Here is a 20,907-nt window from a genome sequence, read left to right as displayed (position 1 = left end):
GTTGTATAGTTTTGGAGAAAAGGGTACATGCGCAACTTAGCCCACCTTTCCCAATTCTCAAATACATTTCAGGCCAGAGTCTTTGATCAAACTGCACACGAAATTTAAATCTCTTAGTTCTTAAGCACTTCACGTATTCCAATTTTTTTCACAAAGTTTTGTTCCAGAGGTAACATACTTTATTTAAAAGTGTGAGATTTTCTAAAATCCTATCAAATGGAGGTCTTTCGTCGTTGTTTTACTTGATGAACTAAAACAAATCGGAGTCTTGTGTAGCTCATATGTCGAGTACATAATAATACCATATTTTCACTCGTCTAGTGAAACACTCAATTGCGTTTGGGTGTCTGTATAAATAAGCGTACAGTATGCAAATACGGGCGAAACTTTTTAATACATACAAAACGCGATATATTTTTTTGGTGATTGCTATGTACAGATTATAATATAACACTTAAATTATGTGTAAATACAAAACGATTAAATTAGCTCTACTGTTTCAATATCGCTTATCATATCACAGCAAAACGAAAAACAAAACAACTCAAATGCGACGTCATGTTGATTACAATTGTATAAGCTGTAAAAATAACAAGATAAAACGTAACAGTGATAGAAGTACAGTGATTAAAGTTAGCAATACATAATAAAAACGACCATCAAATTTACGCATAGTTAGATCGGCCATATTTTGGTAAAAACTTTTATGCAAGCAATAGAATCATTTTGCCCTTTAGCGCCACCATTACTTTTACACTAAAGCTTCGGCACTAGCGCGGCATAAATGAAAAAATGACGGTACTGATTGCATTAAAGAGCTTTACCCATATTTTTCAAGTCAAGAGAAACATAATCGGCAATACGCATCATAACGTTACAATGATTATGTTTTAATTGCAGACATAAAGCGGTAAGTAGAGAGGTTGGATCAATCCCGGATTATACTACGTCACAATCACGTTACACGAGCCGCTGCAGTTCAGTCCCGGTTTCTGAGCAGCTTCACAGTTCGCTGCGCTACCGGCTCATGTTTCGATACAATACTTCATTAGTTTAGTTCGCATGTGCTTTTTAGTTGGGTGTTTTCAATTTTAATAAGCAAAAAAATTAGCTCTGGTATCGTAACGCGTAGCTTGGTTCGGTACCACAAAAATGGTACGGTACATAGACCAAGCACCGTGACGTTATATCGTCAAGTTGAGTACGTAAGATGCAATAAAAACTAATTCTGTCAACATTTCTTTCTTTATTGTGTAAAGAACTTCATATTCTACTTTCCTGAGGGAAAACTTTACAATCCGATGCCCAGAACGCTTGCAATGCAAAACAGAATCGAAGTGGATCGACATTTGCATTCTTAAGTACAAGCGATCAAAAAACTCTTGCTAGTCAAAGAAGATGGCGGCTATAGCTCTGAAAGGGTTAATTAAAGGCAATATGATTCGACAGGAGTAGCCTACTTAGCCGGTTGTTACCGAAGCATTTTATCATTCATTGAGCCATATGACTTTGTGGTATTGACCCACGCTATCGCATTGCTTCTCTTATCAGTAAAAGGCTAGCGCTCAACGTGCAAACCGACAAAGCATCAAGATCGGCTCTATAAATTAGGACGTATAAGAAGGCTATGCACAACAAAAACTACGTTCTACAGCTGTTTAAAAGAAACATATTATGTAAAAAAATATTCTAAAAATATAACTCTAATTTTTGAGGGATGGTTTAGTGGCTAGTTACCACTGTCCAAATGAGTTGTTCTTTACAAGACATCTTCAGCCTGCACGGGATAAAGAAGCCAAATTATGTTAACAAGAATAGTATCATCACTGAACTTATCATTACGAAAGACATGTATTTTCAACTTCTGAACGAACATTCAATACACTTAGCTGCGATTCCAGTATAATTTGCATAAATTTATCGTTAAACATATTGTCATAAAGAAACTTAACGTTAAGAGAAAAGACTCGACTATTTCAACAGTTGCAAGAATTTCAAAGAAATACCTGTATGGCTTGCTGGGCTTCTAAACGAATTTTTTGGGATCGTCGACGACGTAAGCGTTCTTTCACTTGTGCTTCCTGCCTTGCTCGGTCAGTTTCCTGCTCATATGCAAGTCTCTGATTCTGTTCAGTGTATGAAGCCATGATTGAGTCCAAATTACCTGAGTTGAAATAAAAATATTCATACAAATACACATTATCAAATAACGAAACCTTGAAATAATGCAAGTCAATTTATTTCTTTACGGCAATAAAAAAAATGTTATTATCATACAAACCAAACAGTTCATTTTGGGAAGGTGCTGGTGCCAGTTCATCCATTGGTGTTTTCTTAGCTTCCTCAGATTTTGTTACATCCATTACTGCAACTGCAACAACCCCATCTTCACCTTCAGTCTAACAAAAAACTTAAAGTTATGAAACTTGAACTTTTGCAAGTGTGGGTGCCACAAAAGTCACAATGCAGTACATTATCAGCCTTGGCTTGTTGTATTTGTTCATCCAAATTCTGACCACCTTCCACTTCATCAACTTCAGCCACGTCTGTTATAACCACAGCTTCATCTGGTTCGCTTGTGGCTTTCAGATCAAGATGAATAAAAATATACATTATGTTATGCTGTATAATTAAAACGAGGAGTTTCAAAGTGAGGAACATGTCCAAAAACAAGTTAACCTTAAATCAAAGAGTAGTTATCAGTAAAAAATAAACATTGGTGAAAGGATTTTTAAAAATATGCAATGGATTGGAGTTATTGCCAAAATTATATCGTAAATTTGGTCTCCTATTATGACGAGGAGGGCGGTAATTATGACGTTACGATGAAAAACAAATGCCTGATGTCCGTGGTTTGTATTAAGTATGGTAGGCTAGCTAACGCGTTTTGAATGGAATATGTCTCCATAGTTAGATGATTTGTGGCAGGTAATGTTTATTTTCAGCATAGGAATGTCACAGATAACAGTACATGAACTGGTAAAACAATCTTGTGCTTACCGCAGTTACCGGTACTAGATTAGGCTAGAGTCAACATCCAAGATCATCTACTCTTTGATTTAAGGCTAACTTGTTTTTGGACATTTCGCTCACTTTCAGAGTTGAAAGAAATGAATGCTCTGTGACGTACCTTCAATCTGTGATTCTTTTAAATCAATTGTTTTCCCGGTATCTTCCTCGAATTTTATTTTTATCAATCGAATTCTTTCTGCACGAAGTGCCTGTTTGCATTCCCTGGTCTTATTACGAACATCCGCCAGATCCACAGCTATTTTAGTTCCAATAACCTATTAAAACACAACATTCGTTGACATCAGCAACGCTAATTGTGACTAACTCACTGAAATACAGCAGTAGTCATTACATTGGCAACCCATTTTTGTAGCATTATTGATCTTGCATGGGAGATTTGATAAACTTGCAAAGCGTGGTTGTGTCTCTCTCGGGACATTCCATCAATGAAAATAAAATTGATTGCTCTATTCAATGTAGCCACCTACAAGAAACCAGCATGAATGAAATTAGGTATTTATTAAATATCGTACTTAGTTAAAGTTAGAAATTAACTGACTTCGCTTGCACCACAATATGGAATTGTAACAGGAAGCAAATATCTTTGCGCAGTTGTCAGGTTGCGAGATGCAGCAATAATATAGTTGCGTGCTTCACTGATTGCTTGTATGCGCACCATCTGATGCCTAAAACACAAAGAATTTAAGATGGTGTCTTTAAATCCTTTAATTTGCAAAGCAATATTATGAACACTTACTTCCCACTGCGTGGAATGCGCTGGATATCAAACCATCTCCTACAACCAAACTCTAGTTGACTTGTGGCTGCCTTTACCAAGGCCTGAACAAAAGCACATCATCTTAAGTTGAAGTTGTCAAAGTGCAATATAATGAAAAAAGCAATGGGTAACAAACTAGCGTATACTAAAATAAATAAATATCTGTAACAGTTTTGTAAAATCTTCCCACCAACTGCACAATTGTGGCACTGTGGATTGATATATATTATACAGGGTCGTAGTCTATGACCATAATTGTGTTCGACGTCCATACAACTTTCTACAGACTTTCTACACTTTCACCAGATCATAACTTCAATATAAAACTTAGTTTTATTGAAACAGGGAATGGGTGAACTCAGAAACACCAAAAGAAAGGACAAAACAAAGGATATAAAAAGAACTGTTTCAACTCGTGGTTACTTACAGCGGTTCCACGACATATGGCCGCGGGAAAATGACCGCGAACAAACTCACCGGGGTCAACTGAACGTGACGTAAATTGACCGCGAACAAACTGACTGTGATGTAAATTGACCGCGAACAAACTAACCGGGAACAGACTTACCGGAATGAAAATTGACCGGGAGGTAAATTGACCGTGGGAGTCCTGACGTACAGCTTCAATCTGACAATTTACTTAACTAAAGTGTCCATTGTTATTGCAATGAGTCCATTGTTATTGCAATGAGTCCATTGTTACTACATGAGATAGGCTACAACACATTGTTTCATAATCTCATCAAACAACTCGTCTAGACCGGGAAAATGCATGTAACAATAGGAAATCTATGAATAAAGGTGAAAAACCCGTAGGGTCACCCTCTACACCCTACAAGGGGCCAAAAAACTCTACGAGTGGCAACCTTGACTGCAATACACATACTAAATTGGATAGTGACTAGATAGCGACTAGATAGTGAATTAGAATTTTGACCTTTTGACGGCCAATTTGTCGCCGGTTAATTTGATCGCCGGCCAATTTATCGACGGTTAATTTTATCGCCGGCCAGTTTACGTCACGGTTAATTTGATCGCCGGCCAATTTGTTGCCGGTCAGTTGTCCACAACCAGTTGTCGCCGGCGAGTTTGTTCACGGCCATATGTCGTGATCCCCTTACAGCCCTGATATGACTCTACTGAACTCATGACAATGACAAAGTGAAAAACATGGCAATAGTAGACATCATAATTACACTAAAAGGGCCACTCATACTCACAGTTTAAGGGCACTGAGGTGACACAAAATGGGAGAGTACATTACTGTATTTGATCTTATGCCTAAGCAAGGTGATACGAAGGACTATTTGAGTAGCTTTTGTTTTTGTGTAAGTTTGATTTTCAATCTTTGGAAAATTCAACGATCTTGGATTTAAAAAAAAAATGAATAACGTTGCAGAAAAACATATGTGGGGTTGATTTACATAGACAGGTCATTGTGTTTGTTAACTTAAAACTGGTTTCTGGGTTTATATGCATATCACATGCAGTTCCCTACATCCAAACAATATCGCACAGTCTTTGTATTACACTGTAATAGCTGATTCAATAGTCATCATATTAGTCTGCCATTATTTTCCTTAATTTTGTCTGCAATGACATTCGCTTATTGTGACACTTTTTAGAAGTCCTTTCAGTAGGTATTTTGTTATTGAATGTTTCATTACCTCACAATGTCTCCACCTTTCCAGTGCAACTCTGATTCTCTGATGTCTCTGTTGCATATTATCAAACTTATTTTCCAGTTCATCTTCCAATGCACTGCCATACAATCCACCAAAAATATCCTCTAGTAAAACAGAGAATAATTCATTAATCAAATGTTTTTTCTTGCGTAAATTCATTCACAAACATACAATTTTAATATCTTACACAAATATACGAGAAAAGAATATCTGTTTTGCAAAACTTGTGATTAATTTTTATGCAGCTAACCAAATCGTGGCCAAATAATTGTTTGCAGTTATGATTTTGTTCCTTTGATATACTTTAACAATAACATACAACTGCAAAGATTTCTAATATTACAGTAATAGTAATTTTCAAGTTCACCACTGTTTAGTGGTTGACTTTATTTTTATTTGTTTTAATTTAAATGTAACATCTCAAACTTATAGAGAAAGTTTTAAATTGCTAGAATTACTGTAGAAGGAAGATGTATGCCAAAAAAGAAGCTTGACTGAGTACACGTGTAGAAAGCTCATCTAAGATAAAAAGCGTTTTTTGTCAAATGTCCAGATTTGCAACTTAACTACAAAATATCTGCTCTCTAACTTTCATTGTTTGTGATTCTGAAGCTATTTATTTTGCACTTGCCTAAGGTTGTTGTCACTTGTTTACAAAGCAACCTTCATCATGGTATAAGTTTTGACTTTATACGCTTTAGACACAAAAAAGAAAACAAACATGAATATTTCTACGAAAGTAGGTGAATTACCTTGGAAATCTTGGTAAATCTAACTTATATAAAACTTATATACTTTTTCCTTATATAAAAAAAAAATTAAATAAGGCGTTGAAGATGATGAGTATGAACTGCAACTCAACAAAATTTCAATGCCTTGCAGTTTTGGAAAGCGAAGGCATAATAAAAAACAATTTTTGCCTAAACCTTTTCCTATTACCACAGCAAAAACGAATGCACTTTCCAAATGTAGAAATCATTACAAAGGGGAAGCCAGGAATGACTCAGAGCATCTCGAAAAATGCTTTCTATGGGCACATAAATGGAATGAGATTAAGAATGAAAAAGTGCATAACTCTTGCAGGAGATAATTTTGTAACGCAAAGTGTGCAGCTTTGATTAGTTTTTTATAATATATGATACTTTGTTAAATTGTTTACTAGTGTTTTCAGACATAATCTCATACAAAGAATACACAATTCACAATTTCAAAACGAACCCAATATTTTATCTTGTTTTTCATACAACTTGATAAGCTCAACTTTTTCATTTTCTAAACCATTTATCTCCGCGGAAAGTTTTGCATGCTGTGTTTGTGCTTTTATCAGCTCTTGATAGCAATTCTCCTGTTCAGTTCGAGCTTGGACATATTCCTGTTTCAAAAACAAAACAATGATCTCCCACAAAAATAGCTGTAGATACCTAAGCGAAATGTTGCATGAGAAATAAGAATTATTATTAGGATGAAAAAAGCTATAGATAATGATAATAATGTATAACATACTTCTTCCTCTTTCGTAAGCTGCTGATCGAAATCATATTGTGACGAAAAATATTTGAAAACTGATGAACTCTCAACAATAGCCATCATATTGGTAACATCTTGATGTTCTTTTTTCCTAAAGTTTTATTATATTCTAATGATATATATTGGGTGATGCAAACAAAATAATAACACTTTTCATTTTAAAACTTTTTAAAATGATTAAAGCTATGGTTCTTTGATTTTCTATCAACGATTATGTGAACATAAATCATTTTTCCTCAACTTACATTTAACCTCAATTAGCTTTTTAAGTTGAATTTTGTAAAATTGTTGCATTTTAGAAATTTCTGGACAAAAAATTCTCACACACAAGCCATTCAGTTCAGAGCTATATAGAAAACAGTACTCCAAATTTCATTTAATAGAAAATAGTCTCCTAATCTCCGTATTGCAATCCTTTGATCTGACTTATGTTGGTCCTACGTTTGAGACTCATTATTCAGATGGTAGTTGATCAACTGAGTGACGCTTCATTTGAGTGACAGCTCATTTGAGTGACACATTCTTTTAACGTTCATTTGAGTGACAAATAACTCATGCTCAACTGAGTGACAGTTCATTTGAGTGTCACATTGGTGAGTACTGTTCAAACTACAGTAATGCAACAATCGGGTCTTGCTCGTACAAATAACATCCAGGAGGCCTGGCATCACCGCTTCAATGCAATTGTCAACAGATACCACCAAAGCATTTTCAAAATAATTGAAGAGTTTCAAAGCGAGCATGATAGAGTTTCCCAAGAACTCTTTCGCCTTGAATTTGGTGCATCGACACCATTGCGCCGATCGCGTATGACAAGGCAAAAAGAAACCCGCATTGGAAATTTGTTTTCCCAGCAAGAAGACTTTCCACAGGAAGTATTCCTCTGCCGAATTGCGCGTAATTTGAAGATCGGACCAACTGCGGAACTAACAGAAGAATTGGACGAGATGGTTGAGGATTCTTAGTTGTTTTTTTGTGGATAGTATTCTAAACTTTGTCTTCTGTGTGTTGTCATCTGTGTACTTACTAATTAACAACAACTGCAACTTAAACAACAAATGTCAATCTGTCACTCAAATGAATTACACAGTCCTTATCAATGTGTCACTCAAATGAATTAAACAGTACTTATCAATGTGTCACTCAAATGAACTATAATTATGTCACTCAAATGAACTGTCACTCAAATAAACTGTCACTCAGATGATATACAACCATTCAGATACTGAGGTAAATGGATCTTTATCTTCGATAGATAATAATGAATCCTCAAGTGAGGAGGGAGATGAGATTCCTCTCAACACTTCATCGCCAGCATCCAATAGAAACCATCAGACCGGAAAAGATGGATCTTTCTGGAGCTTAAAAAACAATTCACAAGAAAATCTTTTCCGAATGCAAATTAGCTGGCACAACAATAAGAGTCAAATTGACCCATATTATACATTAACATGGTTTTTTCGCGTATGGATCCTAGGGTTAATGATAAAACACAGTTTTGCCAGCGATTAACAATGTGACAGCACAATTAGCGACTCCAGCAGCTAACGGCTCATGCCATCCGGTTAACCTCTAAAGAAAATCGGCTAAAATCGCAGCCCTAGTTAAGACGCATACCAAAGTGAAGAACCTTCATATTTTATGAAAAATTCTTAAACAAAAAGTGATATTATTTTTTGCACCACCCAGTATACCTAAATGCAGTTATTCACATGTCTGAATCACGGCAAGGCTAGTATTAAATATTTTAATAGTAATATTTAACTGTTACTATTATGACATACAACACAATATCACCCACGTTTTTCCATCCAGAATTTGGTGTTGGTCAGATAAATCCTTGATCTCTTTCTGAAGTGAAGCATGTTGCTTTGTCAATGTTTCCAGGCGGGCAACAACGTTTTTATTTTCAAAGTCAGCAATTGCAACATTTAACGCTTGAAATTCTCCTACGGTTTCCTCAGTGATAAGAACACCCTTTTAAAGTTAAACACATATATATTAACATCATGAGCTTTTACACTGAACATTTATGAAATACATTTTCCATTACTTTTTTTTGTAAGAACAACTTATAGATGTTATTGGCATATTACCAAAACCCAGTTATCGATCACACAAAACAGGAGATATTACTTAAAACAGCTTATCATAGACAAATCTTTATTGCAACAATATGTGTATTTCAACCACCTGTAAAAGCTAAGTATGTTAGTACAACTTATAAATAAAAGCTAGCAGCAACAATATCTAGTATTGCTTCAATTCTAGTCCAGCATCACTTCCAAAACAAATGTATCAAGCTGAAATCTACAATCAACTATGGTAATCACCACTTATGATCAAATTTGATTAGGTACAGCCGGAGTTCCCGACCTTTTTCACACCATAGACCAATTCTGTGCACGATAAATGTGCCATAGACCTAATATGATATCAAATACGATCAAAGCATTTTTTGTTAAAATAAGATTTAAAGATCCCTATCTTAAGCGACAAATAGTTAATCTTATCATTTAAATTTATTTTTTGTTATCCACCAAACCTGATTGAATACATTTAGCCACGCTGTTTGTGACCTGATTTTATGAAAGAAAAACTAACAGAACAATAGGCACAAAGCGGCTCATTAGTCATTAACCCTATATGGCACTGTCAGAAATAAAACATAGTTTTGTCACAATCGGATGTTTAAATTGCGGAATAGAACAGTGCTTGCTAGTTCCAATGCAATATGCTAACAGATGTTATATTGTGTTTATTGGGGTTGTTAATGCAGAAGTAAGTAGCAAAACCAAAAATAATTTGCCATGTTATGAAAGCCTGATCATGAATAAGTACAAGATCATTTCTGTGCTACTATTATGCATTTGCTCTGGAACATTTTCCTACACTCACAGAAAAAATACCTGACCCAGGGCAAGCTTTAAGCCTCTATGTAAAATCCAAGGGTTAGCATTTCTTAAATTTAGTCAATTGTTCCTTGCTATAGTTGGTAAGCTGTCTTTAAAATTTTATTAAAGTATTTTATAATGTTGCTTAATGTCTGTCTTTTAGCAATATAACTCAAAAATTGTTAATAAATACACTTGTTAATAAAGTTTTTATGACTGTACAAAAATCATACAAATAAGAACTGATAAAATCAATCAATTGTGACAAGCTTTTTTTAACATGATAAATTTTGCTTTTTGCATATCTTGCACCTCTTGAATTAATAATAACAATAGATTACAAGTAATTGCGTTTATCTGTGTTTACCCAGTACCAACCAAACATTGCAGTAAGCAATCATTATTTCAGTACAACATATACATGTAACAAATTAATTTGATAAAACAGAGCTGTACATCCGACAATGCCATTTGCAGTAACATTGAACCACTTTGGTAAGCGTCTGAACTCTCTGAGTACTTATTTAGTTTTATATATTTCCGGTATTCTCATTTTTAATTTCTATCTTTTATTTGTATTTGACTGAGCGTTTTTTCATGATTAAAAAGCGAATCACTCAGGGCTTGGTGGTTGAAAACACCCGACAAAAAGTGCAGAAATATGTTTTTCAGGCAAAAGTGTAAAGTGAAAATGTATGGGATCATGATTATTGACACACACACTCACCCGTGTGAGATGGTTATATGTGTTAACAATATATTAGTACAATCTACTGTACAATTGATACCTTTTTTAGACACTAACAGAAGTCAAAATGCCTGGTTTTTATTAACAAATCTGAAAATGGCTGTCATGAATATGCTATGAATAGGTTGTAAGAGAATAAAAATGTCCAATACAATTTGTTTATAATCTCAATTCAGCTATTATGTTTATAGTATATGTTTAAACTTTAAAGAGTAGCTGCAGAATAAAATTTTATTGCACTATTTAAATATATGTCTTTTCAACTAAAACAAAACAACACCAATAAACTTAACTAATTAAATATGAATATATTCAATTATGAAGTTTCAGCTGGTTTAAAATCCGCCATTTTAACTGTGACAAACATATCTGATTGCTATCGATGATGTCATAGATTTTTAATGAAACGGCAGGTATAGGATGACTATTTGGAGTTGTTTCTTTGTGGTTTCGTTCTGTTCAATTGCATAAATTTAGAATCGCAACTTGTTGGTAAGTGTTTGACCTTCAACTTTTAAGCTTTGTAAGTTAAAATTAACCATGAACACTGAATATCAACGCCCAGTCAATTACAGTTTTTGCTTTCTTTCAACACATAGTTTTTGCAAACCTTCGATGCTACAGAGAATAAAAACATATGCTAAAATATTTTCATGATCATTGTCTCATATTGCATTTAAGCATTATATTGTGTGACTTTAATGCTCTAATCACTTTGTTTCACGTACCTAATTAAATCATTTTTTGTGTTGAGATTGAGCAGAGGTTGGTATATAAGTGGAAAACACACAATTAAAATTCAATGGGCCTAAATTGTATCAGCTCTAATCATATTACTTTAAATAAATAAGTGTTTTGCTTCAAACAAATGGTTGTGATATTATTTTTAAGCAGTAATACATTGATGATTTCTTGTCACAAACAGTGAGGCAAAATGGAGTTGAATTTTTCGAAAAAAGGAATTCTCCAGATGTCCATGTTTAATTGTATCTTCGATTTATAGATGTCATTTTATAAACTGCCTCAGATAACTAGTACAATGCAAAATAGCTGCAAATGAAAAACACAATGAAGTTGCTTCAATAGTTTACTATAGCAGAAATTTTGTAAAAATTCTTGCATAGGGAGTTTCTGACATCAAAAACTCATAAAATTTTTGCAAGGTTCGAAGAAAGCAAAATTAAGTGCTAATTACAACCTAATTGTAAAGTTTACAGAAAAGTTAATGGTAACAACTGATTCCATTTAATCCAAGGATTAGCAATTACATTTTTGCGCAACCAACAAAGAATGGTTCTGGAACCTCACAACTCAAACGGTTTGTAACCACTTAATATGCATTATTATAGAAACTCATTGTTATAGAACTGATTTTCCATTGTTTTGTCTTTGGAAAGGACTTGTCCTTTTCGCATAAACAAATTTTGGTTAATGCCTCATGGAATTCAGCATTTCACTCTCGTCTTTTTGTCTACCATAGCAAAGCTACTTCACCAGAAAGTAAGATGGCTAACCAAACGAAAACTAAAACCGACAGACAAAAAACTTTGAGACAGTGTAGGTACAGTCACAAAGCAATGCTGTTATAAAAGAATTTTGTCATGCACAATAAGGTTACGTTACAGCACTAAGTATTGTAAAACCAGTGTAATGTGGTGAAGGTACTGCAGTTAATAACAACGTTTCCAGTGCAATCACAATGTACAATGTATGATACACTGTAAATTTAAATATTTTCTCACTCTCATTACTCCTACTATTTGCCGACTCTTAACATGATCTATCACAACTACTTTATGGTGAATAATTCACTGCAGTTGCCTTGCAAAAAGTTTCAACATTCTAAACTAAGTTGTACAAAGAGTACTTTCTACAAGATCAAAGACTGGGGTTAGTTAAAGCATAAATTGTATGCCTTGAAATATAGTTTAGTAACCGTATTGTGGTTAAAACACTACAGATACTTACATAAAATTAATAGCAATGCATCTACCTCTGCAAGTAACCACACCCATTTTGCTACGAAACCTTATTAAAAGTATGGAAAAAGACACTGAAATTATAGAGTTAAGAAAAACAATCTAAAACCAGTTGAAAAAAGTAGTTTTTCAAAGCACTATGAACAATTTCAAGCGAATCATAAAGTTAACCTCAAAATCCTTTCCAGCTCGTGGTGTGCCCCTGTAATTTCGAGGGGGTTTAAGCACCACCTGTTTAAATGCAAAAATATTAAATATCTTTATTTTAAAATTAATCTAAATTCTTACAATGATAAAAACATATACAATTTTTTATATATGTTCAATTTGTTCACAAAAAGTGTTATGCTAAATGAATAACAAACAACATTTACAACTCAGTGCAAATACTAAGATCATTGCATATAGTAAATAGTAATCAGGTAATCAGCATTACGAGGAAAACTATTTAACATATGGTGCTAGTTAATACAATAAAGAAATTTACCGTGGGTTTCAAGGAAAATTTTGTGAAGATAACGTAAATTTTGTTTATTGCTTGTATTAAATTGCTGCAGAAAGCAGATTATTTAATTTTCATGTCACATCACAGAAATAAATTAATTTTCTACGAGTATCATTTTATGTATATCAGTGGTTCTTAACTGGGGTCCATAGACGTTTGTGGTCTGCTGCAATATACCTTCTCAGTTATGTTTTGCTACTTTTAGTTTAGGTTGTTACTTAGGTTCTTCATTACTTTGGTAAACTGTTTGCTTTAATACATTGTGCAATATGATGATTATTCAGTTTTTTATGTCTTAATACTTGTTTATTAATACATGCATTGCAGGATGTAGACTGTTTCCTGCAAAATTGCACTGCCGCTGCAGTGCAATTTTTATCCCTATTATGGCCCAAGAATTTAGTCAACTCTTAATTACGTAATTAATTGTTCGTAGTAGCATTGTGGAGCTACTTCGAAAAGTTGTTCAAAATTTATATCAACTTTTAACATCATTATAACTGTTGCAAACAAACCTACAAAAACAAGCCTCCGTGAAATCAAAATTGTTGGTAGAAATAACCAAAACTTGTGATATTCAAAATGATACTTTATTTCAGTTGGATATAAAAATGATGACACATTTTCCAAACAACTAATGCAGTGAGCATTTGGCAGCAAAAGTTTTTCTTTTTATTTATAAAAATATGATAGCATGACACAGAAGTATTTTTTACAAACAAATTAATTATACAAGAAATTATTTTTTTGGTTTATTAACAAATAAATTTTCACAAAAGTTTCCAAAATTATTATAAGTCTCAACGTCTACTGATTTCTCACCAAGGACATAATAAAAACTGTCCATTACATCACTTGCGGTTATGATCTGCAGTCTGCTATAGCCAAAAGTTAATGTGTACGGTAATCAACTTACAATTTGCTTATACTGTACCTACATTTATGACTTCGGGGTTTTATTCAGAAAAGTATTTGCATAAAATTTAAACATAAACTAGTCAGTTGAATAAAAACAAGTAGCAACAGGTTACTCCAGGTCAAAACCTATGTAAAATAAGTCCCAGGGAATTTATTAGGCATTTGTAAAAGAACAGTGAGCTCCAAAAGTTGTGAATAAAGTTTAATGAAACTAAACCTTTGACAAAAACACTTCTCAAAACCTGGAAATAATCACAAGGATTCGATATTTTTTCAGAAAAGTATTGATGGTACTGAAAAAGTAGTGCAATACAGAATTTGGTACTATAAAACCATGTTACTGCCACCTAGAACTGCATTTACTTTAATATGTAATTCTTGTTTATCAGCAGTTTTGTAGTATTTAGTACTAGGTTTTGGTTGGGTTTTAGTATGGAAACCGAAAAGGAAACTTAAGTTCGCAAATATTAAAAAAATGTTTAGGTAAACGTGATATCGTGAAGTAGGTGGCCAAGGCATTATGTGTATGTTAGTTTGCACTTAACACTTGGGATATTGCCAAAAAAGGTTGCAAAATAGAAACTGATCTATTGTGGGGGTCCATAGTTGGTTCTGACACAAAAAGGATCCATAGTAGAAAATAGGTCATAAACAACAGATGTAAAGTAAAGCAACAATCTATAAACTTTGTTAGAAATGAGAATTTTAACCAACCTTGCCTAAATTGGGCACAGGAGCTGGTGGTGGTGGTGGTGGCACAAACTGATGTGACTGAGTCGTTACCAATGGTGCAGAGGTAACATGAACCTTTATAATCTTTTGTTGATTACCATGAACATCTGAACTTGCTGCACAGCCCATTCTAAGGCACTAGTGGCAAAAGTAATAAAACTCTGTAAATAAAAAACAAACTTGACCATTCAAAAGCATACTTTCCAATAACTTCTTTAACCGCAAGAATATTGGAAAACATTATCCTGTTCCTAAATTAAGATATCTCATTTTACAAAAATTCTATTCCACCAGTGAAAGATCGCACAATTTTATTTTTCTGTTGAAGAACTACTGTGATACATAAAAACTACAAAACTACTTTGATACACATTTATGCCACAAGTGAAAATAAGATGCTTTTTGTTAGATGTTTGTGCTTCAGCACACAAAAAAACTGATGACATGAACATTTTTTTGATGTTTAGTATCAAAGCTTACACCAATCCAGAAACAACATTTGCAATCATTACAGATTTGGTATAAGACAAGATATTTTTGTCTGTGAAAAAAAATTCTGCTGCAAGTTTCTACCTAAACAGACAAATCAAAAAGAAAATACTTCCATGAGAATCATTTGTTTAGTATCTCATAACGTGTTGCAAGCATTAAGTTCTACTACTTCTACATAAAGTCTTTATTCAGTATTTACCATACATCTTCAAAGACTTCTCAAATTTTAAGAAGTTTTACTAGGATATTTACAAAGTAAGTCTATTTCATTATATTGAATATGACTACTTAAAACTTATTAGTTTTACAAATTTGCATCTTTATAAAAATGTTGGTATGTCATTTAAATTCTATTTTTAGTTTACTTGCATTTATCTACAGTTATGTAACAGTGGAAGGACCATGACATACATGGTAAACAAACCAAGACATACATGACATACATAAAAAGAAAGGCTGAGATTTAATGATCTGAAGCTCTATTCTTAACAAACAATCATACAATAGAGAATAGCTCAAATTACTTTAACAATAGATTGTTACCACAACAAACCAAAAGAGCCACAATAAGAGCTCCATGTTTAAATATTGCCAAACCTTTAGCATATTGAATGAAACAGAGTAAATTTTAAAGTGATTCTATACAAATCTTGAAAATTTCTATTAATATTGTTGGTTTTAAATCAATTTGATATAAGAAGTATCAATTATCCAGGATAGTATAAAATAGCATTACAAGCTATATTTAAAAAAATAATAGTTAGTAAATTTGAATAAAGGTACTTAACACTAGAAGGACGGGGCACGTCAATTGACGCATTTTCAACCTAAGTGCATCTATAACTTTTAAGTGGTGCATCGCAAAACCGTGATATTTCCTGACTTTTCCTACATTAGTGTTAGGTAACTAACCCATGAATATGAAGTTTTTATTTTACCGGTAGAGATAATTAACGTGGTCACTACCTAGAAGGACGGGGTGCGTCAATTGACGCATTGTTACTTCACAGTACAAAAACCAGTTCTCGCGATAAAGAACATTGTTTTCTTTCTGCTGATAATTACAGGTTTATCGAATTAGGTCACAGCTGCCAACACAGAGGTGTGACAAACGTGTCGACAAACTATGCAAGTCGACTTTTCCACAAAACAGAGTAGTTTCGTCACAAGCGCAGCCTAATTTCGGAATTTTTGAAGTTTATCGAAGCGTAAGTGTAGTAAGAGTTTCTTAGTTAGATAAATTAGATGAATTAGATAAATTCGTCGGCTTGGTGGTTGCTCGTGGCGTGATAGGAGGGCCCAACTTCCCTGTGAAGAGTTTGTGGGGGTGGTCGTGGGGATGTCCGATGTTTTCCCAAACCATGGCAAGAGACAGGTTTCTGGAGCTCATACGATTCCTTCGCTTCGATCTGAAGACGGAAAGGCGTAGGAATCTATTGCATGATAAATTTGCACTCGCTTCACAACTTTGGAACAGTTTTATATCAAACTGCCAAAAAGCATTCATTCCACAGTGGAAGATAACTGTGGATGAGCAACTATTGCCGTGTAAGGCACGCTGCAAGTTCATCCAATATATGGCCAATAAACCAGACAAGTTTGGTCTAAAGTTCTGGCTGGCAGTTGACGTTGAAAACAAATATTTATTCAACGGTTTTCCTTACGTTGGAAAAGATGACGCAAGGAGCCCCCACGTGAGTGTGCCCACCGACGTTGTACTGAAACTCATGGCTCCGCTTTTTCAAGGAGGTTACAACGTCACTTGCGATAATTTTTTCACCTCACTTGACCTGGCGTTGCGACTTGCGGAAAAGAAGTGCAGCCTCGTAGGGACAATGCGCCAGAACAGGAGAGAAGTCCCGGAAGAGTGCAAGAAGAAAAAGGAGTTGCGTGAAACAGAAGTGTTGAGGCACGAGTGCTTGTATTTTCAATGCGATTGCTTTTGTTAATTAAAATGCACAAAGCGGACATGCGATAGAAGAAGTATTTTCGCAGCAACAGCACAGTTTTCTCAACAAAAAACGTTAGATTTGCGCCGTTTTGACCTTTTGCGTCAATTGACGCACTCCGTCCTTCTAGGTCAGGGGTCGGCAACCTGCGGCTCCGGAGCCGCATGCGGCTCTTTCATCTTTCTGATGCGGCTCTTATTAATTTTATTGCTACAGTAGAAACAAACAGAAGAACACTCGTGTCTTTATCTCACTGAGCACATTATAATAATCACTAGGGCAACCAAAAGTCAATATGGTCAATTTTTTTTAACCTGCTCAGAATGCTATGAAACAAGCACAAAACAAATTTCAGCTGTGTACGACGTGTGGTATAGAAGTTATTAGGTCAAATAAAGTCAAAATGTTATACGTTAGGTCAAAATACGGTCAATTTGTTTCTTTAGGTCTTCTTTTTAGGTCAAAATCTATTAAACTTGTAATTTTGTAACCATTTTGCAATATTGTTCTTCCGTTTTTCTCTTTTCTTGTACCTCAAACAATTCCAGTGCCCCAAATTATACTTAGAACCAAAGCCACAAAGAGAGGGAAGGCCTTTCAGCGCGTTTGGTGACGTCACGATGTGAAGGCATTGCATTTGAAACTGCAAGTTGTCAATCTTAATACGCAGAAACGAAAAAAAAGCAACACTAGAAAAGCGTTTTGTCAATTTTAAATGCAGCTTCAGATTAGAAAGTTGCTGTAGACAGTGTAGAGACTATCAGTTTAGCGTTTTTCAAAATAAGGTCAAAATTTAAACTTTTTAGGTCAAAATAAGGTCAAAATTTGCAAATTTTAAGGTCAAAATTTAAACTTTTTAGGTCAAAAAACTGGTTGCCCTAGTAATCACATTAATTAAATCTTACTGAATTAACTGCTTTTATAAATGCGACACATGACAGTTTTGTTACAGAGTGTCCTTTTCGTTTTATTGTGAAAATAGTTTTGCGGCTCCCATTGATTTTTATTTTGTGGAATATCGGTTAAAATGGCTCTTTAAGTGCAAAAGGTTGCCGACCCCTGTTCTAGGTATACGAAAATTGCCGTCCATCTAGTGTTAAAGCTAAAAACGACCATTTTAATTTAATTGTGTCAAAGATAGAAAACAAATATAACATTTGGTTTGTATGAAATTTTTTAATAATTAATGGTTTTTCTTCTAAAACCTCAATGTATACCACAAAAATGTCACCTATAAAACATGCATTTTACAGACAATTTTTAGCATGAAATGCAGGGTGTAACTAACACATGCATCAAAGCCAAGGAGCTGTATAAAATATCATAAAACAGTTAAAATTTCTCCTCATTGAATAATTTTTTCGCTTTCAATCAAAAACCACATTTCAAACAAGTTTATCACTTAAAAAACCTTTATATAATTGTTGGGTATTACACTTATACAACAGACGCAAGGCGTTCTATCAATTGCCACTCAGGAAAATAATTAATCAATCAAATATACAGTTTATTCACATTGTTTTTTATTTGTTGCAGCTCATGCAAAGATGTAATTTGAGAATAGTATCACAATAACTTCCATTACACCAGTATAACAATAACCCCACTATCAATATCATTAGCATATTGAGGCAATCAACACAAAGGTGCAGAAATCATATTAACTAATAATAATTAAACTGCCATTTTCAAGACATGAACAGCTGTCCTTCTAAGAAAACACACATTATTACCTGAATAAATGGTGTAATTAAGTTACAGTAAATATATAAATACTCTGCAAATACTATAGCTGTGCAAAAAAGAATGTAAAATTTCTAATTTTTCTAGACAATGATAAAGAATATAAGATAATGTGGCATGGTAAAAAAAATTGCTTTTAAGTGATGCTAAAAACATTTTTGAGCGAAAATATGTTAACTGATAATGAGATCAAAACATCACAACAGCTTTTGCAGTACTGCGCATACTGAATAGTATAAATATGAAATGGGTACCTAGCATATTGTTATTAATTTTAACACTGTATCAACCAAAAAGTATTCACTTTATTTCATTGCGAAAAACAATGTAGAAAACTTTATACATGTTTCGACACTTTAACAGCTGATGTACTGAATGGGGGCATACATATCTGAACCACAAACGATGTGTAACATCAGTGTTGAGAGTTAATGAATGTGAACAAATTTGAAGCGCCAATAGGCTACACAACCACTTTGTAATAGAAAGTACTAGGCCTAGCCTATAGCACTAGTAAAGGAGACACCATCACCATACGCTAGCCTATATAGTCCTGCGTTTTGCGTTGTCATAAGGTATAATTTGCATATCGGTAGCATCACCACACATACTGCTGTTCATAAGTAACGTTTCCTATAGTGTTGAACATTTAGCCCCATTCTTAGTTCCACAAGAACTAAAAAAGAATCTCGCCTATCAGCTGAACTTAAAATTGCAGATGCGTTTTCTCACTATGAATGCGGCAGGCGTATGCTTGGTTTCCCGGGTGATAAGCTGTATAGAAATCTAATGTGTCATGATCATAACATAAAGTTTTCTCACTATACCATTATGCAAATGTTAAGAAAAAAATCTTAATATTTCAATAAAATTAAAAATTTTAGTTCCATTCACACATGCGTTAGCACAAATTCTCCTAACCCACATTGAAGACGAAAAATAGAGTGAATAAATAAACGTGTGTTGGCCATGATGCCACCGCGCGGTGATTCTGTCTTTTGGACATATTGCTTAAAATTGTAAAATTGTGTCTGCACTGATTTTAGTGGTATGCTTGTTGCTAACTCGTTATATATGTGTGTGTGCGTGCTCGTAGGTACGACAGACGAGATGAAGAATAATTATACAAGTTGGGTTATAGAGTTGGAATTGTTTACAAGTAGGCTACGCTCGGGACAGCTCGTGCTCACTGGGAAGCAACGCAACCTTCCTTAATCGTTATCACGGAGTCATCGTATTGTTAATTTTTTGCCATTAACTATAGCCTATGCGGAATGAAAGTTACTATGCTAAACGTTGTAGTTAAAACTCAATAAAAACACATGTTCAAGAACAGTTAACGAGCAGGAAAAGTTGGCAAAGCCCAAGAGCTTAAAACATACAAGATACCAATTATGCAATTGTGCTATAAGATGGTAAGTTAGCATGGCCAGCAAACCCACAAAATAATTCCTAAGTTTAACGAATTTAAGGCCAAAATAACAAACAACGAAACAACTACACTGTACATTAAAAACAGGTGAATTAATAGCCGAAATAAATATATAAAGTGGCATGGTTAGATTAAAATGACAATGAGTATCTTAAGTGCACAACAAATGGGTGTTTAAAGAAAACCGCACAAAAGAAACTCCATCCTAGCGACCAGAATCCCATTCCTGTGGCCAACAGAGAGCACAATATTGAAGCTCACAAGTGCACTAAAAGGTAGACAGTACAAAACAAATAAAAGTATAATAATGTCATTTGGAAATCATGCCTCTACATTACCTTCAATTACAGTATTTCCGATAAATAGTGGATACGCCGACTGTGGTGTATACACACTAGTGATTACGATAACTATGCTACAATAACATTTTGCAATACACAATGACAGAAAAAAGAAATGTCTAAAGTAAATTATGCCCAAAGAAAATCTTTGTAAGAGATCCCTGATGCAGAA

At 34.1% G+C, this 20,907-nt stretch overlaps 1 protein-coding gene across 2 annotated transcripts; it reads right to left on the bottom strand.

Moving 5' to 3' along the window:
- Positions 1-375: 375 nt before the first annotated feature.
- Positions 376-19,059, bottom strand: LOC143470811 (uncharacterized). 2 transcript variants are annotated; one of them, XM_076969089.1, is made up of 15 exons: positions 18,953-19,059; positions 14,761-14,939; positions 12,795-12,854; positions 8,804-8,979; positions 6,979-7,093; positions 6,694-6,847; positions 5,458-5,579; positions 3,770-3,852; positions 3,572-3,698; positions 3,365-3,496; positions 3,131-3,287; positions 2,473-2,582; positions 2,282-2,399; positions 2,007-2,164; positions 376-1,777 (listed from the first exon to the last, which is right to left on the bottom strand). In XM_076969089.1, exons 2-15 carry the CDS (start codon positions 14,905-14,907, stop codon positions 1,760-1,762), a joined length of 1,677 nt encoding a protein of 558 aa, XP_076825204.1. In that variant the 5' UTR covers positions 14,908-14,939; positions 18,953-19,059; the 3' UTR covers positions 376-1,759. The 2 variants fall into 2 exon arrangements, with proteins under 2 accessions (XP_076825204.1, XP_076825205.1); XM_076969090.1 differs by lacking the exon at positions 12,795-12,854 and having other exon boundaries at positions 18,953-19,058.
- Positions 19,060-20,907: the final 1,848 nt, after the last annotated feature.

The sequence above is a fragment of the Clavelina lepadiformis genome, chromosome 9, assembly GCF_947623445.1.
Source record: "Clavelina lepadiformis chromosome 9, kaClaLepa1.1, whole genome shotgun sequence".
NCBI lineage: Eukaryota > Metazoa > Chordata > Ascidiacea > Aplousobranchia > Clavelinidae > Clavelina > Clavelina lepadiformis.
The sequence above is the reverse complement of the archived record's forward strand: the minus strand, read 5'-3'. Positions and strand labels throughout refer to the sequence as shown.

Excerpts from the sequence above, each read along its gene's own strand:
- LOC143470811 (XM_076969089.1), bottom strand. The coding sequence starts at position 14,907 with ATGGGCTGTGCAGCAAGTTCAGATGTTCATGGTAATCAACAAAAGATT. Across the intron at positions 8,980-12,794 it reads GAGCTGGAAAGGATTTTGAG|GGTGTTCTTATCACTGAGGA; the intron begins GTTAACTTTATG and ends TAACTTTAAAAG. Across the intron at positions 3,288-3,364 it reads TACAAAAATGGGTTGCCAAT|GTTATTGGAACTAAAATAGC; the intron begins GTAATGACTACT and ends GTGTTTTAATAG.